Raw genomic sequence first — 19,805 nt, 5'->3', positions numbered from 1 at the left:
AATATTAAAGCGACTCATGCAATTCCGTATTCGAAGCTTCAATGGAAAAGGAGGCAAGAAAACAAACATATTTGCAGATAAAGTAATTATTGAATTGATAGACCCTTCCCTTATTTTCCAACTTTTTGCAAATTCTGCTCTGAAGCAGATTTTTCATCCTAATCGTACGTGCTATGTATTCATCATGACACAACTTATAGAATGATGTTTGTTTGTAAATACTTGTATTTGATATTACAAATATTAGATTAATGATGTGATCGTATTCAAATTATACTGAAATTTGTTAGACTTGTAATCAATGTGAGGCCGTGGTTATTCACTCTAATACTCAAGTTAGTATACTAAAAAAAAAATGAACGTAATAAATTATTTAAAATTTTTATACAGCAGAATATTGTACTTTTACTTATACATAAAAATAAATATAATATTTATCTATAATTTAGTGGTGATGTAACTGATTGTTAGGTAAAAGATACTAGTCAATAAATATAATAAAGATAGGTTGGATTATATTAATAATAATTTCATACCAATACTTACTCTATTAAAAAAAGAGCGAGTCTTAATAATGAAACAAATGATAAAATATTTTAATTTTTTTTTTTCGGATGGACCATATTTTATATTTATCATATTTTTATATTCTATAATACAGTTCATAATTTACATAAAGTGATTGTTACGTAGCATTAATATTTAATTTTTTATTTTTTAAATATAAAAATTTATATCCATAAATAAAATTTTATTATTTATAAAAAATAAATCTCTTTTTATATTCAAATATACATTTTAAAAAGGTAATTATAAATTTTATATAAAACGAATAAAATTGAAAATAAGTACATAAATAAAAATTATGCTTATGTAAATAAAAATAATATTATCTTTTAAACAAGAGTGAGCAGCAATAATATTTCTTAAAGATCATTTAACTATATTAATCCACCAAAAACAATATATATTAGTCGCTATTAGCATCTTTCTCCTTCGATTAATAATAAATTAATTAATTATTTTAAATTAAAGACGATAACATGTGCATGATGGCATGTTACCAATGTAGCTTTAATTTTTAAATATACTTGAAAATAAAACAACTGTTGCCACGTATTGATAAATATTTAAAATGTCGGTGTTGAACGTGATGTTTATTATTAAATAATTTTTTATTATATATAATAAAAAATATATATATATAAAAGGACATAAGGAAATGCAAATCATAAATTGCTGTAGATATTATCCATTTGAAAATTAATTTTGGCATGTGATCCCTCATATAAAACATGTGAATATGACGCTTTTAGTTTACTCGATTATCTTATTTGATTTTTTTTTTCCAAATTTTTTGGTGTAATTAAAAAAGTTAACTATAAAAATATATAAACCAAATATTTTTCACATGTCAATAATCTAATTCAAATGTGTAAGTTTTTTTTACCAACTATTTTCTAATGTTCTATATTTAAATATTTTTTTAATTTAACATTTCACATATTGTTTAACTATATTTAAATATTTATTTATAAAAATTACGAAATTATTTAAATTAATACTCATGTATTAAAATCAAATATATCTTTTTAATAAAATCTAATATTTCTTGATAGTGGCTTATGGGCCAAGCCCATGATTCTTTGCATGCAAAGTTTTCTAGGCACTGTCCCTTTGACCACTCAATATAAGAATTTGAAGGGATATTAAGGCCGGATCCTTAGAATCATATGGCATATGACAGATGAGCACACATTTCAATATAAATGATGACTGGACTGTCCCTCTTATTTTTATTACTTTGAGGATGATTCTGAATTAAGAGTATTATCTATTCTTCTGCCCTACATGGGAGATGAGAGTTATAGACAGAGATGAAAAAGATAATAAATTCAAGAAATAAAGATGACCAATATAAAAAAATTGTGTGGTGGATAATCTCAAAGTAAAGAAAAAATAAAAATAAAGTTGCTGAAACCCATGGAAGATGAATAAGCAAATAACTAGTTTTGCATTTACCAAAGAATTCTAATGTGGTTCCAATCCCAATTGCAGTAGTAGTTGCTTAACAATGGGTAAGAATTAAGCTAATGGACGTGACACTGACGCGGGACTTGGGAGTGTTCCTATTTCTATACAAAGCTACTAACAGGAATTTGCCCTGAGGGTGACGTATAAAAGAGCTAGTCACTTAATCTACACAGGAGAAACAAGAAGCAACTTGGAATGTTGTCTGCGGATCAGGGTGCTTCTGCTCAGATTCTAATCTGAATTTGTTGAAGATGACGAATCAGTTTTCATTTCACCTAGCTCATTCTCCTGCTGTTTTTTCAAATACGTCTGTGCAGTTGCAGTCACAATCTTGAAAAAGAAGTTCAAGAGCATCAGCCAAACAATGGTGTTCCACAATGCAGCAAATGAGAAATCCCATTTTTTCACCTGGAAGGAGACCAAACTATCAATATATATAAAACACTAAGAAGAGGACACGAAAGAAAAATCAGAATACAAGAAAAGCTTTTGTTCGAAACGAAATTTGACCATTCTACTGCTGATTCACACGAGGATGCAGAAGATCCTTAAGTGTCAGTACCTTGTTATTCGAGTGTAGTGGTGGTGCAGGTGACATATATTTTTCCTTAACTGCATGCAGTTTGGCTATGAGGTTGGTCAGGACAGAATCCAAACCAGGTATAAAGCTGAGCATCCAGATCAACTCATTCTCTATCCAGTCAAGCAGTTGATTATTACAGACAGAGATGATAAAAATTGTCTGCAGAAAAGCAATCAAACAAAAAACATTAAGAAGCTCAGAGACATTGGCACTTCAAAATAAAACCAAGCATCAAACACCTTTCATCAAAGCAACCAAAAGTTTAAAGCAATAGAGTTAGTCCACGCAGCGACCTCAAGGACTGCAGCTACCATGTAGTAAAGCACCGAAAACTTATCTAAGCTATTGAATGCTCCAAGTTCCAAAACCTAGAGATATTACAAACCTGTATATGAGTTTTCACAATTGCCTTCCCAATCACAGTTGCCAGAAAAAACTTCCAAAATGAAATACCAAATTGTCCGCACATAATTCCAGCGAGGTCAAATAGGGGATTCGGCACCTAAAAGATATTATAGTTCATCAATGACTAGCATATTTATAAACAATGGAGACAACACAAATGGACGACAAATCAAGGTCAACCTTTCATCTAACATAGCCTGTCTTGCAATGCTTATTGCTTTTGAAATGGGCATATGAGCAGGCAATAAAGAGAAATCATTCAAAGGTAAAACCAATTGTATCAATTTGCTAGAGAAATAGTACTGGAAAAAATAGTTTGGCAGGTCACACTAACCGAAGCAAGTACTAAAATTGTGAAGAAGTTCAAATGTTGAGAATGTGACAGAAGCCAGCGCTTGATTTGATTAAGGTGAGTAGCTAAGATTCCATTATCTTCAGATGAGGAAGCATTCAATTCTTCCATGGCAATGGCATCCAATTTACTACCTGATATACGTGCTGCACAAAATGAGTCTATTAATACATTATAGAACTCATTTATCATGACATATAGATTCCATTGTTACCAAAAACTTGAAATTGAAAAGTAAAATGGATGAAAAAGGAAGAAGCTTCCGTCTTGCATAATTTACAAACAGATATGCACTCATTCAGGCAAAAATGAACCATGGTATCCTTGAATAATAATGACAGATAAGCAAACAAGGAAAAGCATCTGTCTTATGTTTCTTTTGTAACAAATCCCACCAATTCAACTGTTAATCAGCAAGTGGGAAAACTGACATAATGATGAGAATACATGCATTCTTAAACCAACCTTCATTCAGTAATATGGGACCAGAACATTCCAATTTTACAGAGCTTCAGCCTTCAGAGACACATGAAGTACTTGAAATAGAAACTGATTCTTTTGTTGGCAAGGTCTGTTCTACATGTGGCAGTGCCATAGTGTGGTACAATAATTTTTCTATACAAACACTATTTATTGATGGATAGTGCACTCATTCTATGGCATTTTGGTTTCATGGATTATGAGAAAGCCTTAAACCCCTTTCAGAAAATCCTTTCTCTTAGTGTAACATCAAATTATGCATGAAGGCCATTGGCTCAAGATCAAGCAAATAAGTGTGTCTCTTCACATGACACGTGTGAACTCCTTTGAACAAATTCTTAATTGGATAATTTGGCAGTTACATGAGAAAAAAAAGACCAACCTAAAATCATACCTGCTCTTGAGATAAAATAAGGAGGAAGCTCTCCAAGTGCTGTTCCCAATCCCCATAAAACAGCTTCTATTTGGACCTGCGGCAATATGCTGCTAAGTGGAACGCGCAGCCCATGAGATGTTGGAAATACTGCCTCTCCAAATTCATGGCAATCTTTGTCAAGCCACGAAGGACCTCTTTTGAGCTGTATCGTATCATATACTGCAGTTTTTAGATCAACTCGGCCACACTGCATTGCTTTTATTGTGAACAGGGCAACATGAGGGCCCAGATAAAGAACAAACGTGTGCAAACCAGACCCTGGAAATTAGTATGAAGAAGAGAGAGGGAGAGATCAGATCAGGAACAATAGAAACTTAGTTTTGCGATAGGACTATAGAATCATAACAGCATGATAATGCATCTGAGTGCATGATCTTTTAGAGTATGAGAAGAAAAAAAAACCTAGTCTACAACTCCCAGATTTTCACATGATACAGCAGTCCTTTGCGCCAAGTCATTTAAGGGTCAACAATTTGAGGGTTTTCTTACACAAAGAAATAGTTAAGAATCCATACCATATCATATTCTGCTCATTGAGCATTCAGCATTACAGATATCAAACCTAGCATAGTTATGGCATCAAATCAAAATTTACCTCCAAATTTTAATAATTATATATTCCAGGTTAGTTCTACCAGCATAGGGTTCTTGACATTCTTTCATATAAATTTGCTTACCAAGACCAATTGAGGATGCAACACCAAGGGCAATCCACCACAGTCCAAACCGCATATAATGACCAAGTTCCTCAATATGCTGCAAAAACAAGTCAGAAGAAGTCATCAACTCCCAAATATCTATCTTGTCAGAAACAAGATGATAAATGTTAAAAAAAGAAAAGAAAAAAAAAATCTTATCTACATTTTTTCACATGTGGTGACAAGATTTACACATTTCTGTGTTTGAATCTCCTAAATAACCATGATAATATTAAAACAAAAATAAAGAGATAAACACATACAGAGATGTATAAGCTATGCTTTCAGATAAACACAGCAAAGGCCTGCTACTACAGTACCTTTTCATGAGGGCCATCAATGGTCACAAGAAGAATACCAAGTGCAGCCACCACAGTGCTTAGAAGCATCAACCAACCACCTTTTGCTAATAAATAAATTACCGATCGCTTAACATACTGAATTATAGCCAGCATGAAAAACTTCAACGTTTTGAAAGGCTGTGTTGTCATTGTCAGATTTTCGAGTTCCTGTTGATGCCTCTCATGAAGATCTGCAAAATAATTGTTTAAAAAAAAGCGTAAAAAATCAGGAACTGCATTCCTTCAAATCTGGACACTTTGTGGTGTTCCTTATTTTCACTGTCTTGAATTAAACAAACAATTTCTTATTAATGGGAGATAACACCTCCAACACTTTATACAAGAATAATCCATTATAAAGCACAATGGAAGTGTTAGGAAATTAAACTTATCCAGAACAGAAAAACTACCCGTTCACATCTATTTCTGCTTCTCAAAGGAAATATCACATAAATGGACATAAGATGCAAGCATGCTCCACCCACTACTCTGCGCGTGTGGAGAAAGAAAGACGGGCGGATTCCAATACTTATAAGCTTTTACTTTTGTTGCCCACAGAGCTGCTACATGCCCACTAGAAATCCCTATTCCACCACATGCCGACATGGTCTAGATTATCTTGGCAAGTGGCAATCCATTAACGCCTAAAACATCTGACGCCTATCCCCAAGCTATCAACTTTAACCAAAGAACAACCTCTAACAACCAGACAATAAAACCATTTGTATCACAACTATAAAATCACAATTGAATATAGTATGATGCAATATGATTAGCATGTTATTTCCCACTTGCATTCTAACAATTTTTGTTATTTACATTTTAATGTTTACGACTATTTGTTGTTTGTGACGATTCAAATTTTAGTGCTTTTAACAAGCTAACTCAAGCTTGATAGCAAAAATTTGCAGATGAATACAACAAACAAAAAAGAGGATGCCTTAAGCCAATCCATGTAGAAAAAAAATCTCAAATATCAAAAATCAAACTAGGAAAATAAAAGAACTTTTTTTTTTCAAATTAAACCATAGATCCGATTGTGAGTAAAGAAAAAAAAAACACCCAGATTGCAGCCCTAACACGTAGATTCCGTAAAACAAATCGAGCAAGATTAGGAGCTCAAACAATAAGGAGCTGGCATTGGGCTCCTCCCAATTGTCTTAAAAGAAGAAAGGTTTTGATGCAAGAAGCACCAAATTAACAACGACTATAACATATATGCGTACGTATAGAATGGAAAAGTTGAAAAATGAGGGAATTGCCTGCGATTGATATCTCCATTGTTTGAGAAGAAGTTGCTCCTTTGCCGGAACCCATTACCATAACATACTATAATAAAAAAATCTCTACCCTTTTCTTCAATCTCCCGAAACAACTGCAAAATGGGTCTATATTGGATAGATTTCTATCTGGGAGAATCAGAACAAGGGTATGCAATGAATTAATAGGTAGGATTTGCAGCGAACATTAGTGTGTTAAAATTGCTGGTTCGGGAAGAAATTGGGGAGCCAAATATCAAAGAAAAAAGAAGCGAAATTTCAGAAAACAACGTGAGGGAGGGGAGTTTGCGTTGAGATCTCGCAGCAGAGGCTTTATCGTCCTCTCCTGTGAGAGATGAGGAGGAGGAGGAGTCGTCTGCGCAGCGCGTAAGGTTTCTTTGATCTTGCATTTATAATTTGAAGGAAATAGTAAAATACTGATGCATTTCTTTTTTTTCAAAAATAAATAAATAAATAAAATACTGCGACAGGATAAGGACATATAATGTTTTTTATTGCGAAATTTAAAATTTAAAATTAATTTATTGCCCCCCTTATTTTTAGAGTAATTTATTATTTTTTTAAAGAAATTATTTTATTCTATTTTAATTGGGATATAATTCAAAACTCTTCGTCAGTTTAATCATGGTTAACTGTTATAATAATTATTTTATTTCTTCATTTTAAAATTTTTATGTATTTTATTTTTTATATATATTAATTTAATATATCCACTTTAAAATATTAAATTTTATTAAATATTAAAAATTTTATTAAAAATAAATAAAATTAAATAGAATTATAATAATTAATTTACATATTATTATAAAATAAAAAGAAAATAAGTAAAAATTTCAAAAAAACTAAAAAAATAAATAAAATTTATGAGATGAAAAAATATTAATTATTTTAATAATTATTAGTTAAATATTAATTTTCATAATTAATTTTATCAATCACTAAATATTAGTTTTTTATCCGATCAAACTACTAAATAAGAATAGAGTTTTAATTAAATTCAACTAAATTTTTAACTAATTGAAACTTATTATTTTTAAAAATAATAATTACTTTTAAAATAAGTGAATTGAATATTAACTCTTGATTTAACCAATAAAAACATATTTATAAATTTTTTGCATATAAAATTAATAAAGTTACTATTTTATAACACATTAATATTAATAAAAAAATAAATAAATAAATAATGTACTCTTAATGAATTTATATTTATATAATACTTAAAATAAAATTATTTTAATTTAATTTACTAAATAAATTGGAATAAATAAATAATTAAAAATAAAAACCATAAAATGTTAATTTGATTGAACCAACAAAATCACATTTTTTATTAAACAAATCATTGGATATGTTCAGTAATTCAATTGTAATAGAATCATATATTTTTATATGATAATTATTTAATTTATTTTAATTACTTTGAAAATAAATTTTTCATTTTAAAAATAAAAATTATTAAAAAAATAATTAATTTAGATTAAATCGATACGAAATCATTGATTTGAAAGGAGTGTAAAAAAATTTAATATTTTGACTTTTTTTTTGAAATTTATGGAATTAAAACATATATTTAAATGTAAAAAAACTTTGATTTAATAATTAATGTAATTCCCAAAGTATTGGGCAAATTCGAAAGCAAATTAAGGGTCAGCAACAAGCATCAAAGTCAAGAAGTAGAAGCAAAGGAAAAGGTCTACTTTGAAATATTATTTGTTGATTAATCAAATCGTCAACATCAATTAATGGCAAAGGATATTATTCTATAATGTAAGGTGCATTTAAGCTGGTACACACTTGACCTTTTTCCTAAAATCAGGATCCTTCAATTATATGCTTATCATAACTCAATCAGCTATCCTCATGCTGCCCTCAATAATTATTAATTATTACAATGCTATTCTTAATTATCATTACAATCACCATCACATGAAGAATATATAATAATCGTAATTATTTTATATTAATTGAAGGAAAAAAAATAATTTATTATTATCATAATATTTGTTCAGTTTCATTTGGTGAGTAGATAGATTTGACAACATAAAATCAGGGAAATATGAAGTGAGGAGCACATGCAGATGTTAATAATAAATTATTCGAAAATTATTCAATCATTTGGGTTGTCATTTATGTGAAATAAAATATTTGAAAGGTTTGATAATAAATAAATAAATAATACAAGAGGAGGGGCAACTGAATTAACCGATCATGTCTGAGGAGGAGGCATGTGGCGCGGATAATGCGTCACAAGAAACACCATATGTGTTTTATTATTTTATTACATAAATGACCAAAACATGAGAGAGGAAAACAGGGACCATCAGCATGCAGTTGCAGAGAGCAGCAGGGATATATTATCTATTGGCTGCTCAAACTTCAAAGTTTTTATCATCTATGGGTATTTTCTGTTTGCTGGGGAATGCGACATAACACTTGGCAATACTATCATTATTAATTTCAAATTTTCTTTAAAAGAAAAAAACCCACAGAGATAAGAATTTTATTGTGTTCATATGGAAGAGCCAAAAGTGCAGTATGCAATCTTTAAATCTCGCTATAAATTCAGCAGCATTTCCAACTATATGTATAAATATAGTTCTATCTTTTTGGATAATAATTGACAGAAGAATAAATGGAATGGATGGGCTTCAAAGATTTGAATTTGGATGGATGTGTTTGTAAGAATTTGGAACCCCAAAGATCCATCAATTTTGCTGTGCCAACCCTAATGGGCCCTGTTGAAGCCTTGGCCCATGAAGACATGCTCCATTTGGCAAGCTCTCTCCAACACCCCAATTCTACAAATCAGCCTTGGAAATGTTTGAAGCAGGTGAAAGTATGAAGCATTTTACTTTGAGAAATTGGAAGCCAAATTATTACAAATAATGATTCAGATGATAGAGTCCACATCCAAGAAAATGAAAGAATTGAAGCTCATCATTATTTAATGGGTTCTCTTAAGGGAATTCATTTTCAAGGGCGAATCAAATGCAAAGCTGAGAGCAGGAGTACAGAATGTCATCAAAGTCAAAGTGCATTTTGGTTTTGGAGTCCCACATCGAGTAAGAAAGAAGTGAAACATCAGTAAGGGCGTTATAAAATGACGAGTGAATTGAGATAAAAATCACGCAGCCGCGCGGTGAGCACAAAGCGAACTATTCTTTCGCCTTTTACTAAAGAATACCGTGTGCGCGCCGCAAATAGCGGCATACGCCAATTTTTGGAGGGCCCTCTTCCTTGGGAGTGGGCCCACACCAGTGCCAGTTCAATATTTTTGTCCCGTTCTTCAGTGAACAGATGAATTTTGTGTTACTTAATGTTATATGTGAAATGGTAGTTCATATATATAAATTTAATCAATAATTAATTGGATAACTAAAACTAATATATAAGATGATGATTTCATTTTCCTAATGAAATTTGTCATTTCTCCGCATTGGAGAAGTTAAATAACGTGAGGCTCATTTGAACCAAGTTACTTGGTTTATCGTTAATTTGATTTCATTTTAATTTTTAGATAAGAAATTTTAGATTAGCAACATAAACAAATCATGTTTAATCATATGTTTATATGATAATGCTACACTCGCTGCTTAGAGTTGTTAGTGGGATGACCATTTCTTTCGTGATTGTAAATGAGCTTTGCTATGACTTATTCAGCTTAATTCAAAAAATACTAAAAAATCAAATGTCAAATTAAAAGCTCAAATAGTTTAAGTAACTCGATGAGTCAAAACTTGAACGTTTCAAATCTATAATATTAAACTCTGAGTGACGTGAGTATAATTAAATTTATAAAAATAATTATGCTTTTTCTTGTTTAAATATTAATTTAGGTTTGAGTATACGGTTCATTTAATATTATTAACAACGCCAATATCTTAAAAATAATTACGTTCTTTGTTTTATAATTTTTTATTTTACTATTTTATACATATTAAAAAAATAAATTTTTTTATTAAACTTTTAATTATAATCATCTTTAAAATATTAAATTTTATTAAATATTAAAAGATCTAAAAAATTTATTGAAAATAAAATAAAATTTAATAGATTTATATTAATTTATATATTCGCTTTGTCTCGTAATTTTATTTATTTTATTATATATATATATATAATTTTTATTAATTTTTAATTATATTTATTTAAAAAAATTAATTTTAATAAATATTAAAAGATATTTAATTTTTTTTATAAATAATATAAAATTAAATAAGATTATAATAATGAATTTATATGTTATTGTTTTTTTAAAAATATTATATGATATTGTTATTGTGTAAAAAATAAAAATGAATAATAATTTTGAGATAATAAAAAAAATTATTGGATGGAAAGATGAAGGAATATTATTATAATGTAAAAAAATAATAATAATTTTAAGATAAAAAATAAAAATTATAAAACAGGAAAATTAGTTACTTGCATTAATTATAACATATTAAAATTAATTTAGACTTAGAATCTGTCAATTCAATTTTGAATAAAATCAAAATAAATAAACAAAAAATAATAATAATTAATTAAACTAAAGGTAAATTGCGATTCAATTACAGTAATTTAGTCAAAATCTATGTATTAGTAATCTGTAATTTTTAAAACAAAATATTTTATTGTTGTAATTTAAAAATAATAATATTTTTGTCATCGTAATTTCTTTATTCCATTTGTAATTTAGCCCCAACTATTGCCTAAATTCCAACATTTTAGTCATATATTCAACATATGAAGTTATTTTATAAAAAATAATCAAGTATAGGAAATAATATTTACAACCAAATTTGATGGCTTAGTGGTAATTCTTGCAGTATTGGATGTGGAATGTTGGTCGCCTTGGATCCAGGTCCTGACACTTCAACATCCTGCTCATCATTTTATTTTTCTCTCAAATGTATATTCATGGTACCCTAAATGGGCATAGAAGAGATTAAGAAGATTACATTGAGTTGAAGGATTCACATAAAATGAATCACTAAAAGACATTGCATGGCAAGAACAAACTAATGAAGCTAAATGCAGGGTGTCTTGAATACAACCCTGATACTTTTACCACAAACTAATCCCTGCAAGGCCTGAATGACTAAAAATGAATCATAGGAGAGGCTCTTGGATTGAGCAAAAACAATCGCCTCTGTACTGGCAGTACTTCCAACACCAGCGAATCATAAATGTCATAAAAAAATACCAAATTTAAAGAGTAGAATGATGTTTACGATTTTTCATTTTTATGTTTTGTGTTATTATTATCGCTGGGGAATATCAACACAATCTTGAGACATGGTATTCATGGAATATATAATAATTTTTTTTTAGAAACAAAAAAGAGGATAAAGCCAAAGCCAGTTGTTAATAAACTAAAGATGATTTCATATTTAAACGACAAGCTGAGGGCACATCGTTACCTCGTGACTTCCCTTTCAGGTGACATCGCATATTAGTGGACAAACGGGAATTTGGTTTCTGCCTGAGTGAATTGCCTAAGTTACCTCAATAATCCCAGATTGGAAGATTCTCGAATTGCAAACCCATATTCTCCTCTTTTTTTTTAATTGCTATATTCTCTTTTCATTTTCTTTAAAGAAGACGACGAACATCTATTGATGTAATAAGTATTGATCCCATGGATTGCATTCGAATAGACATAGTGATACATTTTTTTATTAACATGGACATACCATTTACATACGTAACAATGCATATGCACATTTTGATGATACCCACATGGATTTTGGAATTTGGTAAATGTACAAATCGTCGGTGTTGATTGCGTATGTGATGTGGTCAGGCTCCGACGGGAGTGGTTGCAAGTATGGAATCTAATTCACTCCTGATGCGGTTGATGCTTGGAGCAGTACTAGCATTGTCCTCTCCGATCACCCAAATTTCAGGAATTGCCTGTGCCAGTTTGTTTACATTCTCCAATACATAATCTGCTTCTTTGCTCTTCATCGGTTTTCCAACCAGAACAGTTTGAAGCCCCATAGCTTTCCCTGCTGCTACATTGCGCGCGTTATCGTCCAGGAACAACTGCTCACGCCACAATAAACGACACAACAGACGCGTTTTAGTACTGTTTTGACTTTATGATCCAAACAAGGGGAAATGAGAAACATTTGTGTTTTTTTCGGGCATACCGTGCGGCGAGGGTCGACATTGGCGGCTTGGAGAGCAATTTTCATGGCGTCCATTGAAGGCTTAAGAAGAACAGGGAACTCATCAGGACGCATCGATTTGGATAGATTTGGATTCATCGTCTCAAAGCATATGATTTGATCGAAGCAGTCTTCTAATCCTAACCGTTTCAGGACCTTAATTGCGTGAACTCTATCCGAATTGGTGAAAATCTGGAGGAGAATAAGGAAGCAGTATTAAAAAAATGTGAATCTTGAAGGAAGCAGAGTTAGAAAATTCCAATTCAGTCGTTTGATTTTCCTCACAATTTTTCTTTGGGGGATGCTGCACAAAAGGTTACGCAATTGACCGTCCGGCTTAATCAAATCGTAAGGCAATCTTCCGTGCACAAAACTTGATGTAGAAATAGAAAAAAATCAATTAATTGCTTTAATATGAGAAATCAATTGCGAAAGCAAAATATTTAAAAATATAAAGATATTAGGATTTGATAATCACCTGTGGTAATCATCAGCGTCGATATCATATCCTAAAGCCTGGAATAGATAAATTTACAAATTAATCAGAAAAAAAGGGGTCAAGGTAAGAAAGGTAGACGATTCATTTTGATTTTTTTTTCTTTTTTTGGTTGCTTTAAAGACCAATTACCCGCAAACCAGCAAGAGAGCTGCCATAAGTTTTAAATAGTTCAACTCGAAGAGTTGAAGCTTTGTTCTCTGCAAATCCACATTTCTCAACGAGAAAATCTGGAAAAAAATAGAAAGAAAAAATCACCTTTGTTTTTGCATTTAGTTACAAAATTTAAGAGCTTATAAAAAAGCCTTAATGTACCGTCAATGTTCTTCCTTAGAGCTTCAGCGATCCCCAACTTGGAGGAGTACAGAGTGTCATCCAAATCTGTTTGCAAAGGAAAATTCAATTCAAAACAAAGGAAATAAAGAAAATACGTACGTTAATTTTAATGGTTAAATAGAGTACCGAAGATAAGGCAATCAAAAGGAGAGCCGCAACAATCCATTTCAAAGGATGAAGACGAAAAGTAATGTGTTTCTGCAAAGAGAGTGGTTTATGTAAATAATGGAAGGCAGGCCGGGAGTTTGAAGGAGACAATAGGAGGATTATTTATAGGGAATTGAGGTGAGGTGAGGAGAGGAGAGGAGAGGAAAAGATGCTGCTGAGTCAGAGTCCAAATCCCTTACCCGATAGCGAATCATAAGGCCGAGTAGATAGCGGCCGCACACGCCTTAGCTGTAAATTTAAAAAAAAGGAGAAATGAATGTTGTGAGTGGACGAATTTGTCCCTTGCAGGTTTGCTATAAAATCGCTTACTGTTTAGGTATTAGCGCATATGAACTGGGCATTTGAGTAAAATAGAGTCAGGCATTATGTATGAGGTAATATCGGAGCACATGTCATACGGGCATAATATAATATGACAAATACACATAAAGATCCATGTATTGCATGTGGAACGCGTGGTAAATTTGCTGATAGAAAGCAATAGCTCTAAAATGCTAATAAATCTTTAGTCCATATGTTTTGACTCAAATATGTTATTTTTTGATAACATTTAATTATTTATAAAATTTAAATTTATTACAAATTTTATTTATTTAAATTTATTTTATTAGTATTTAATTGAATTGGATATCGTTATACAAACATTCTTAATAAGGATTTGCAGAAAAAAAATTATTGAATTAAAACATTGGCCTCAACCTCAATTGAGTAGACGAGTTAGAATAAATATACATATATGTATATTTAAAAAATGGCGTGATTGATTTATATTCAATTGAATAGAAGAAAAGTTAAAGTTGGTGCAAATGTTAGCATAATATCAATGGGCAATAATAAAAAAGAAAAAGAGAAAAAAAGGAAAAACACCATTAGTATATGTGTGGAAGCTTGATAAGCAAGCACAATGCAGTAGGCAGGCACCTTATAGATTTTCATTGGTGGAGTGTTTTTAATGAATTGGGCCCTGATGGCCATAACAATTGAGTGGACCTTTAACTTAGTAGTTAAAAAAAAAAAAAACAAAAAAAAAACATTTTCATTTATTAAATGCAGTTGTTATTGAAAAAAAATATTTCATATAAATTAAAATTATCCAAAATCAAATTTACTAAAATAATGAAATCATTTTAATTTTTAAAATTTTAATACCTAACGAGGCTTAAATTTTTTGTGTGTGTGTGTTTTTTAATGGATTTGGTATCAATGAATCATACGATGGATTGGGGAGCAGATGAGGCTTAGTGATTGTTTTTTAGTAGGTAATGGGCAGCGAATGAGTTGACGGTGGGCTGTGGGCACCCAGTAATTACAAATAATTGATATTAGGAAATGAATTATTGCTCATACAAACATCCTAATCTTCATCTCCATGAGTTGGATTTCCAGAGCATCTGTGTTGTTTTCCAAATTCCAAAAACATTTATGTCCGCATTATACAAGCTATTAAGATCAGATAATTTATTTATTTTTATTATTCAAATACTTCGTATTTTAAAATTATTTTTAGTTATATTAGTAATATTTTAGCATCAATTTCTCCATAGCAGTATTGACCATTTTTTTTTAAAAAAAAAAATTAAAATAACAGAGAAAATAATACCCTGTATATATGACTTGGTTCTTGTATGACACTATTTATTTGGGCTAGATCCATGATATGCATACATTTGGGCTTTTTGTCTTTGAGGGCAGGCCCACCACCATCCCCGTCGCCCACTCAAATTTTCAACCCCACCATCATCAAAACAAACATAACCTCCCATGGTTAGTTCATAACAATTTAGTTTATTGATACAGAATTAATTAAAATTTTAATCCTGATTAATATTAATTATATACTTACTTTAATCTTGACAGGTGTCGATCAATGATCTCGTCTTATAGTCTCCACTATGTGGAGTCCAAGCATAGGTAATATTAGCATCAGGATGAAGAATCAAAAGTGTAGACATGGAACGGTACCCTTTGAGAAAGTTTTTTTTTTTTTTTTAATCAACTTGTTCAAAATCAAATACTCAAAGAGATTAAACTCAGGGTATGATTTTTGTGTGGGTGATGATTGAAAAAATTACTATTATGAGCCTTAATGTGACATGGTGTGTTATTTAATTTATTAAAAAATATATAATCTTTAATTAATGGTAAATTAACACTAATATATATTTTTTTAATAGGACCATTTTACTAGATTGAAATTAAATTTAAAAGCTAATTTATTATTAAAAGTGTAATGAAAAACTTTACATGGATTTCATCCAACCTTTACCCTTTTTAATTTGCTCTAACAGCTCCAACTCAGTTAAAATAGCTCCTTTTGATTTGTACGAAACAAACCACAAAACGACAACGTCCACTGGGTCCTCATTTCTTCTGTGTTGTTTTTGGGCTACCGTTAGAATATTTTTCTTATGCTTACTTCTGTACTATTGCAAGAAGATCTATTGAATCGAGTGGGGTGCAACAAAATTCCACATCAAGACAATTATTTCTAGCTTTTCTGATACAGTTGGTTGGAATTTGAAACTCAAACTCAAAGGTTGAGAGGTTCTGGAAAAATTCTCATGGACATTAAGCTGTAGTTTTGTTATTCTTTATTTGTAAGATATTGACAGAGCATGAGCAAGTGGTGGAACTCCTACTTCTGCTGTGCCTTCCAACATTTGTGTCACCTTCTTCATGGTTGGTCGGAGGATAGGGTCAGGATGAACACACCATAATCCTACCATTGCCATTCTCTCAAACCTTTTGAAATCTTCCATTACTTCTGCCTCATTATTAATCACCACGTTTAGCCTCCCAGTTCTAACACAATTCAGCACCCAATCTGTTAACACTAAGTCATCCTCTTCTGTCTCTTCTTCGACTCTATTCAGCTCTATGTGCCTTCGGCAGCAAATTATTTCCAGCAGCATCACTCCATAACTGTAAACATCTACTTTCGCTGTTATTGGCGCATGCTTCAGCCATTCTGGCGCCATGTAACCCATTGTTCCCCTCACGTTGGTGCTTGTTCTTGTTTGATCCTTCATTAGTAGCTTTGCTAGGCCAAAGTCTGCAATTTTGGGTGTGTAATGTTCATCAAGTAGCACATTTTGTGGCTTAATGTCGCAGTGGATAATTTGAGTCTCACATTCCTCGTGCAAATATAATAAACCCCTCGCAATTTGAAGCACTATGGTTGCTCTTTGATTCCAGCTTGGTTTCTCTTCTTCTCGAAATAAGAAACCAGATAATGACCCATTTTTCATCAACTCATAAACCAGAAGCCGATGGCTTTTCTCGTTGCAGAAGCCCACTAGCTTAACCAAATGCTTGTGATGGGTTTGGCCAATTACCTTCACTTCTGTCAAAAATTCCTTCTCACCCTGTTCAATCACGTTGTCCAACTGCTTTACTGCGATATCAATTTGTTTATCCTCGAAACCAACACTCCCACTGTAAACAGTGCCAAAAGATCCTTTCCCAATCCTGTTACTGAACCCATCTGTCGCTTCATGTAGCTCCTGGAACGTAAATGCTCTCAAGTTAAAATCTGATGCGTATGCAACGGTTAGAGGTTTTCTCGATCTGAATCTTTTGGTTATAGGGTGGTAGTAGAGCGCAAACGCTGCGAAGAACAGGACGAGCACGCTGGTTACTGAAAGGCAAACTATAATAACAGTACGTGAATCGTTTTCTCCGTCCTCTGGAACATTATTAGTCCCAACAGGAACCTTGATGAGGGTTATCATCCCATTAGTAGCAGGGTTGCTCTTCCTCGCAGTAAAGAAAGGAATCCTTTTCTTGCGACAAACAGATTCAGTTGCATTGAATGTAGCAGCCGTGCAGTAGCAATCATCCTGAACTGCCTTGGTACAATTGGCAAGGTCTATATCTCTTATCTCTGCCAAATCTGCCTCAAAATTATTTGGAATATCAGCGTCTTCAAACTGATCAATTTTGTACGTCACCTGCGACCGAGTGTTGTTGCTGCACTGTTCCGGTGGGATGTCAGGAAAGCAACCTTTGGAGGGGATATCTGGGTCCAAGAGAGAATAACCACTAAGGCAGCTACAAGTTACTGTTTGTGTTTGATTGTTATCGGTTGTGCAGTATCCATACACACCGCATACGCCGTTCACAGTGCATGGCTGGGTGATTGCTCTCCACACACTTATCCATCGGCTTCCGTGAACTTTGGGATGGATATATTGCTGAAAATTTCCACCATCATCTATGGTTGCTCTGTGGTAAGAGCTACTGATTGAAGTCGGTAAATCGCTCTCTTTCGTCATCTGGTAAAAAATCGCAGTTTCATTAGCGATATACATTAATGCACTGCTCTCGTTGAAGACCAAACTGGAGTTTCCAAAAGCTCCAGTGAACCAATAACCTGGACCGCCTAATCGGAAAGCTGAAAGCACCAGATTTCCATCGGGTTGCATCGCCAGCCTGAATCTTCCGGTTGAGAAATCCACTGTTCCGTTGGCATTGGAAAACAAGAACTGACCCTCGTTGAGTTTTTGGCCTGGTAGAATTGTGTCTGTTGGATGATCAAAGCTCTGCCAAATCAATTCTGAACCTGAATTCATCAAGACGAAATTGCCGTCATCTTGCATGGAGCCTGAACTGGCATCACCATCGTGTATAGTAAATATGGTTCCATTGGTGTGTGTAAACAAAAATCTGCCGTCCTCTGACAGAGCGACGATCGATCCTGTTGGCAGTGGAAGATCCCGATTTGCAGACCAAAGTAGTGTTTTATTGGGTATATTAGCAAACCATATCCCAACAAGGAAGAGGCCATTTGTGAGAGAATAGAAGCCGAAGGCGAAATCGCCAGAGGGTGAGAGCCAAGAGGAATTGGATCCTGCTGTGAGGCTGGATCCCAGGGTTATATTTCTCTGATTTTGAGCATTGCAGCTGAGCAAGAAGCATAACCCCAACAGTGTCAATAGTAAATTACCTGACATTGTTAATCGAAGAGTGCGACACAGCAAAGAAACAAGAGATTATTTTAATATGAAGAAAAGTTTCCAATTTCCACACAGCTGCTATGCAGTCAACACACGCTGTGACAGGAAGGGTCTTCCTCCATCTACAGGACATGGATATTTTTACTTGCGTATGTAAATTTTGTTTGGCTTTTTTGGACTTGGAGATTAGTTAAAAAAAAAAAAAAACAGAGCTCAACTCTAAGAGATGAGATGAGATGGGATGGGATGTACAGGTCTTTTGAGTTTAAATACTGATAAGGAGCACTTTTACAGCTTGTGGACACAAATCTGAATTATCGAATAATGTATATATATATATATATATATATATGTAACTTTAACCCTTTTCATATTTAGTTTAAAATTCAAATGTTATTCACCAAGTATAGTAGTAAATTTATGAGATATTAACCATGAATGCAATATTAATAGTTATTTAAATTTAATCACTTTCAAATATTCAGAAAATCCAACATCTATCCTATTTGAAACTGCGATAAAAATAGTCTAATACAACTTTGAAAACTAACAAGAGTAGGTCTAAGTTGGCGATTTTTTTTTTTTTATAAGTTTGAATTTGCATATTAGGATTGAAGATGGTGCTGATTCAATGATCCATTTTCCACTGCAAAACTATGTTGGTCCAAAATTAACAGAAACATATATTACTTTGAATCGAGACCAACATGTTGAAAGCATAATTAAAATAGTAGAACAAAAACTCGAGAGCACTTAAATGAGGAAAAAAAAAAAGAGAGCATATCTAAATCAATTTTTTTAATTTTTATTAATAATTTTTATTTAAATTTCATTTATTATAAATCAACCCTACAAATAAATGAGTTTTACTTAAAATTTATATAGTGAGACTCAATTGGTTATGTCTTAAATATATAATGAATCTGAATTTAGTTAATTTTTTAATTTCCTTAATTTTTAATCTTTTATTTTGTGTATTTAACATCCACATTAAACGGGCCAGGTTGGCTCCAAATAAATTGGATCAGAAGGAACATAACATGCAAAGTTGATTTGCATTAAAAGCCTAATGGGTCACCTGGA

The 19,805-nt window shown here is 32.0% G+C and overlaps 3 protein-coding genes and 1 non-coding gene across 5 annotated transcripts; 1 reads left to right on the top strand and 3 right to left on the bottom strand.

Annotated features, from left to right (window-relative positions):
• Positions 1–1,991: 1,991 nt before the first annotated feature.
• LOC110612229 (vacuole membrane protein KMS1) lies at positions 1,992–7,001 on the bottom strand. Of its 2 annotated transcripts, XM_021752949.2 has the most exons (8): positions 6,592–7,000; positions 5,309–5,520; positions 4,968–5,046; positions 4,249–4,548; positions 3,357–3,520; positions 3,003–3,119; positions 2,597–2,776; positions 1,992–2,442 (listed from the first exon to the last, which is right to left on the bottom strand). In XM_021752949.2, exons 1-8 carry the CDS (start codon positions 6,650–6,652, stop codon positions 2,266–2,268), a joined length of 1,290 nt encoding a protein of 429 aa, XP_021608641.1. In that variant the 5' UTR covers positions 6,653–7,000; the 3' UTR covers positions 1,992–2,265. The 2 variants fall into 2 exon arrangements, with proteins under 2 accessions (XP_021608641.1, XP_021608643.1); XM_021752951.2 differs by lacking the exon at positions 3,003–3,119 and having other exon boundaries at positions 6,592–7,001.
• A 2,741-nt stretch (positions 7,002–9,742) lies between these two features.
• On the top strand, positions 9,743–9,857 carry LOC122723410. The gene has a single exon (XR_006350359.1). It is a non-coding gene; the product is annotated as a U5 spliceosomal RNA (small nuclear RNA).
• Positions 9,858–12,210: 2,353 nt separating this feature from the next.
• On the bottom strand, positions 12,211–13,883 carry LOC110610844. Its single transcript, XM_021750918.2, has 7 exons — positions 13,726–13,883; positions 13,579–13,644; positions 13,396–13,493; positions 13,246–13,283; positions 13,053–13,140; positions 12,750–12,959; positions 12,211–12,642 (listed from the first exon to the last, which is right to left on the bottom strand). Exons 1-7 carry the CDS (start codon positions 13,763–13,765, stop codon positions 12,397–12,399), a joined length of 786 nt encoding a protein of 261 aa, XP_021606610.1. The 5' UTR covers positions 13,766–13,883; the 3' UTR covers positions 12,211–12,396.
• Positions 13,884–15,963: 2,080 nt separating this feature from the next.
• LOC110611082 (G-type lectin S-receptor-like serine/threonine-protein kinase LECRK2) lies at positions 15,964–18,819 on the bottom strand. The gene has a single exon (XM_021751194.2). The coding sequence runs from the start codon at positions 18,717–18,719 to the stop codon at positions 16,359–16,361; it is 2,361 nt and encodes a 786-aa protein (XP_021606886.1). The 5' UTR covers positions 18,720–18,819; the 3' UTR covers positions 15,964–16,358.
• Between the last annotated feature and the right edge of the window lie 986 nt (positions 18,820–19,805).

This window comes from Manihot esculenta, chromosome 3 (assembly GCF_001659605.2).
Source record: "Manihot esculenta cultivar AM560-2 chromosome 3, M.esculenta_v8, whole genome shotgun sequence".
Lineage (NCBI taxonomy): Eukaryota > Viridiplantae > Streptophyta > Magnoliopsida > Malpighiales > Euphorbiaceae > Manihot > Manihot esculenta.
The sequence above is the reverse complement of the archived record's forward strand: the minus strand, read 5'-3'. Positions and strand labels throughout refer to the sequence as shown.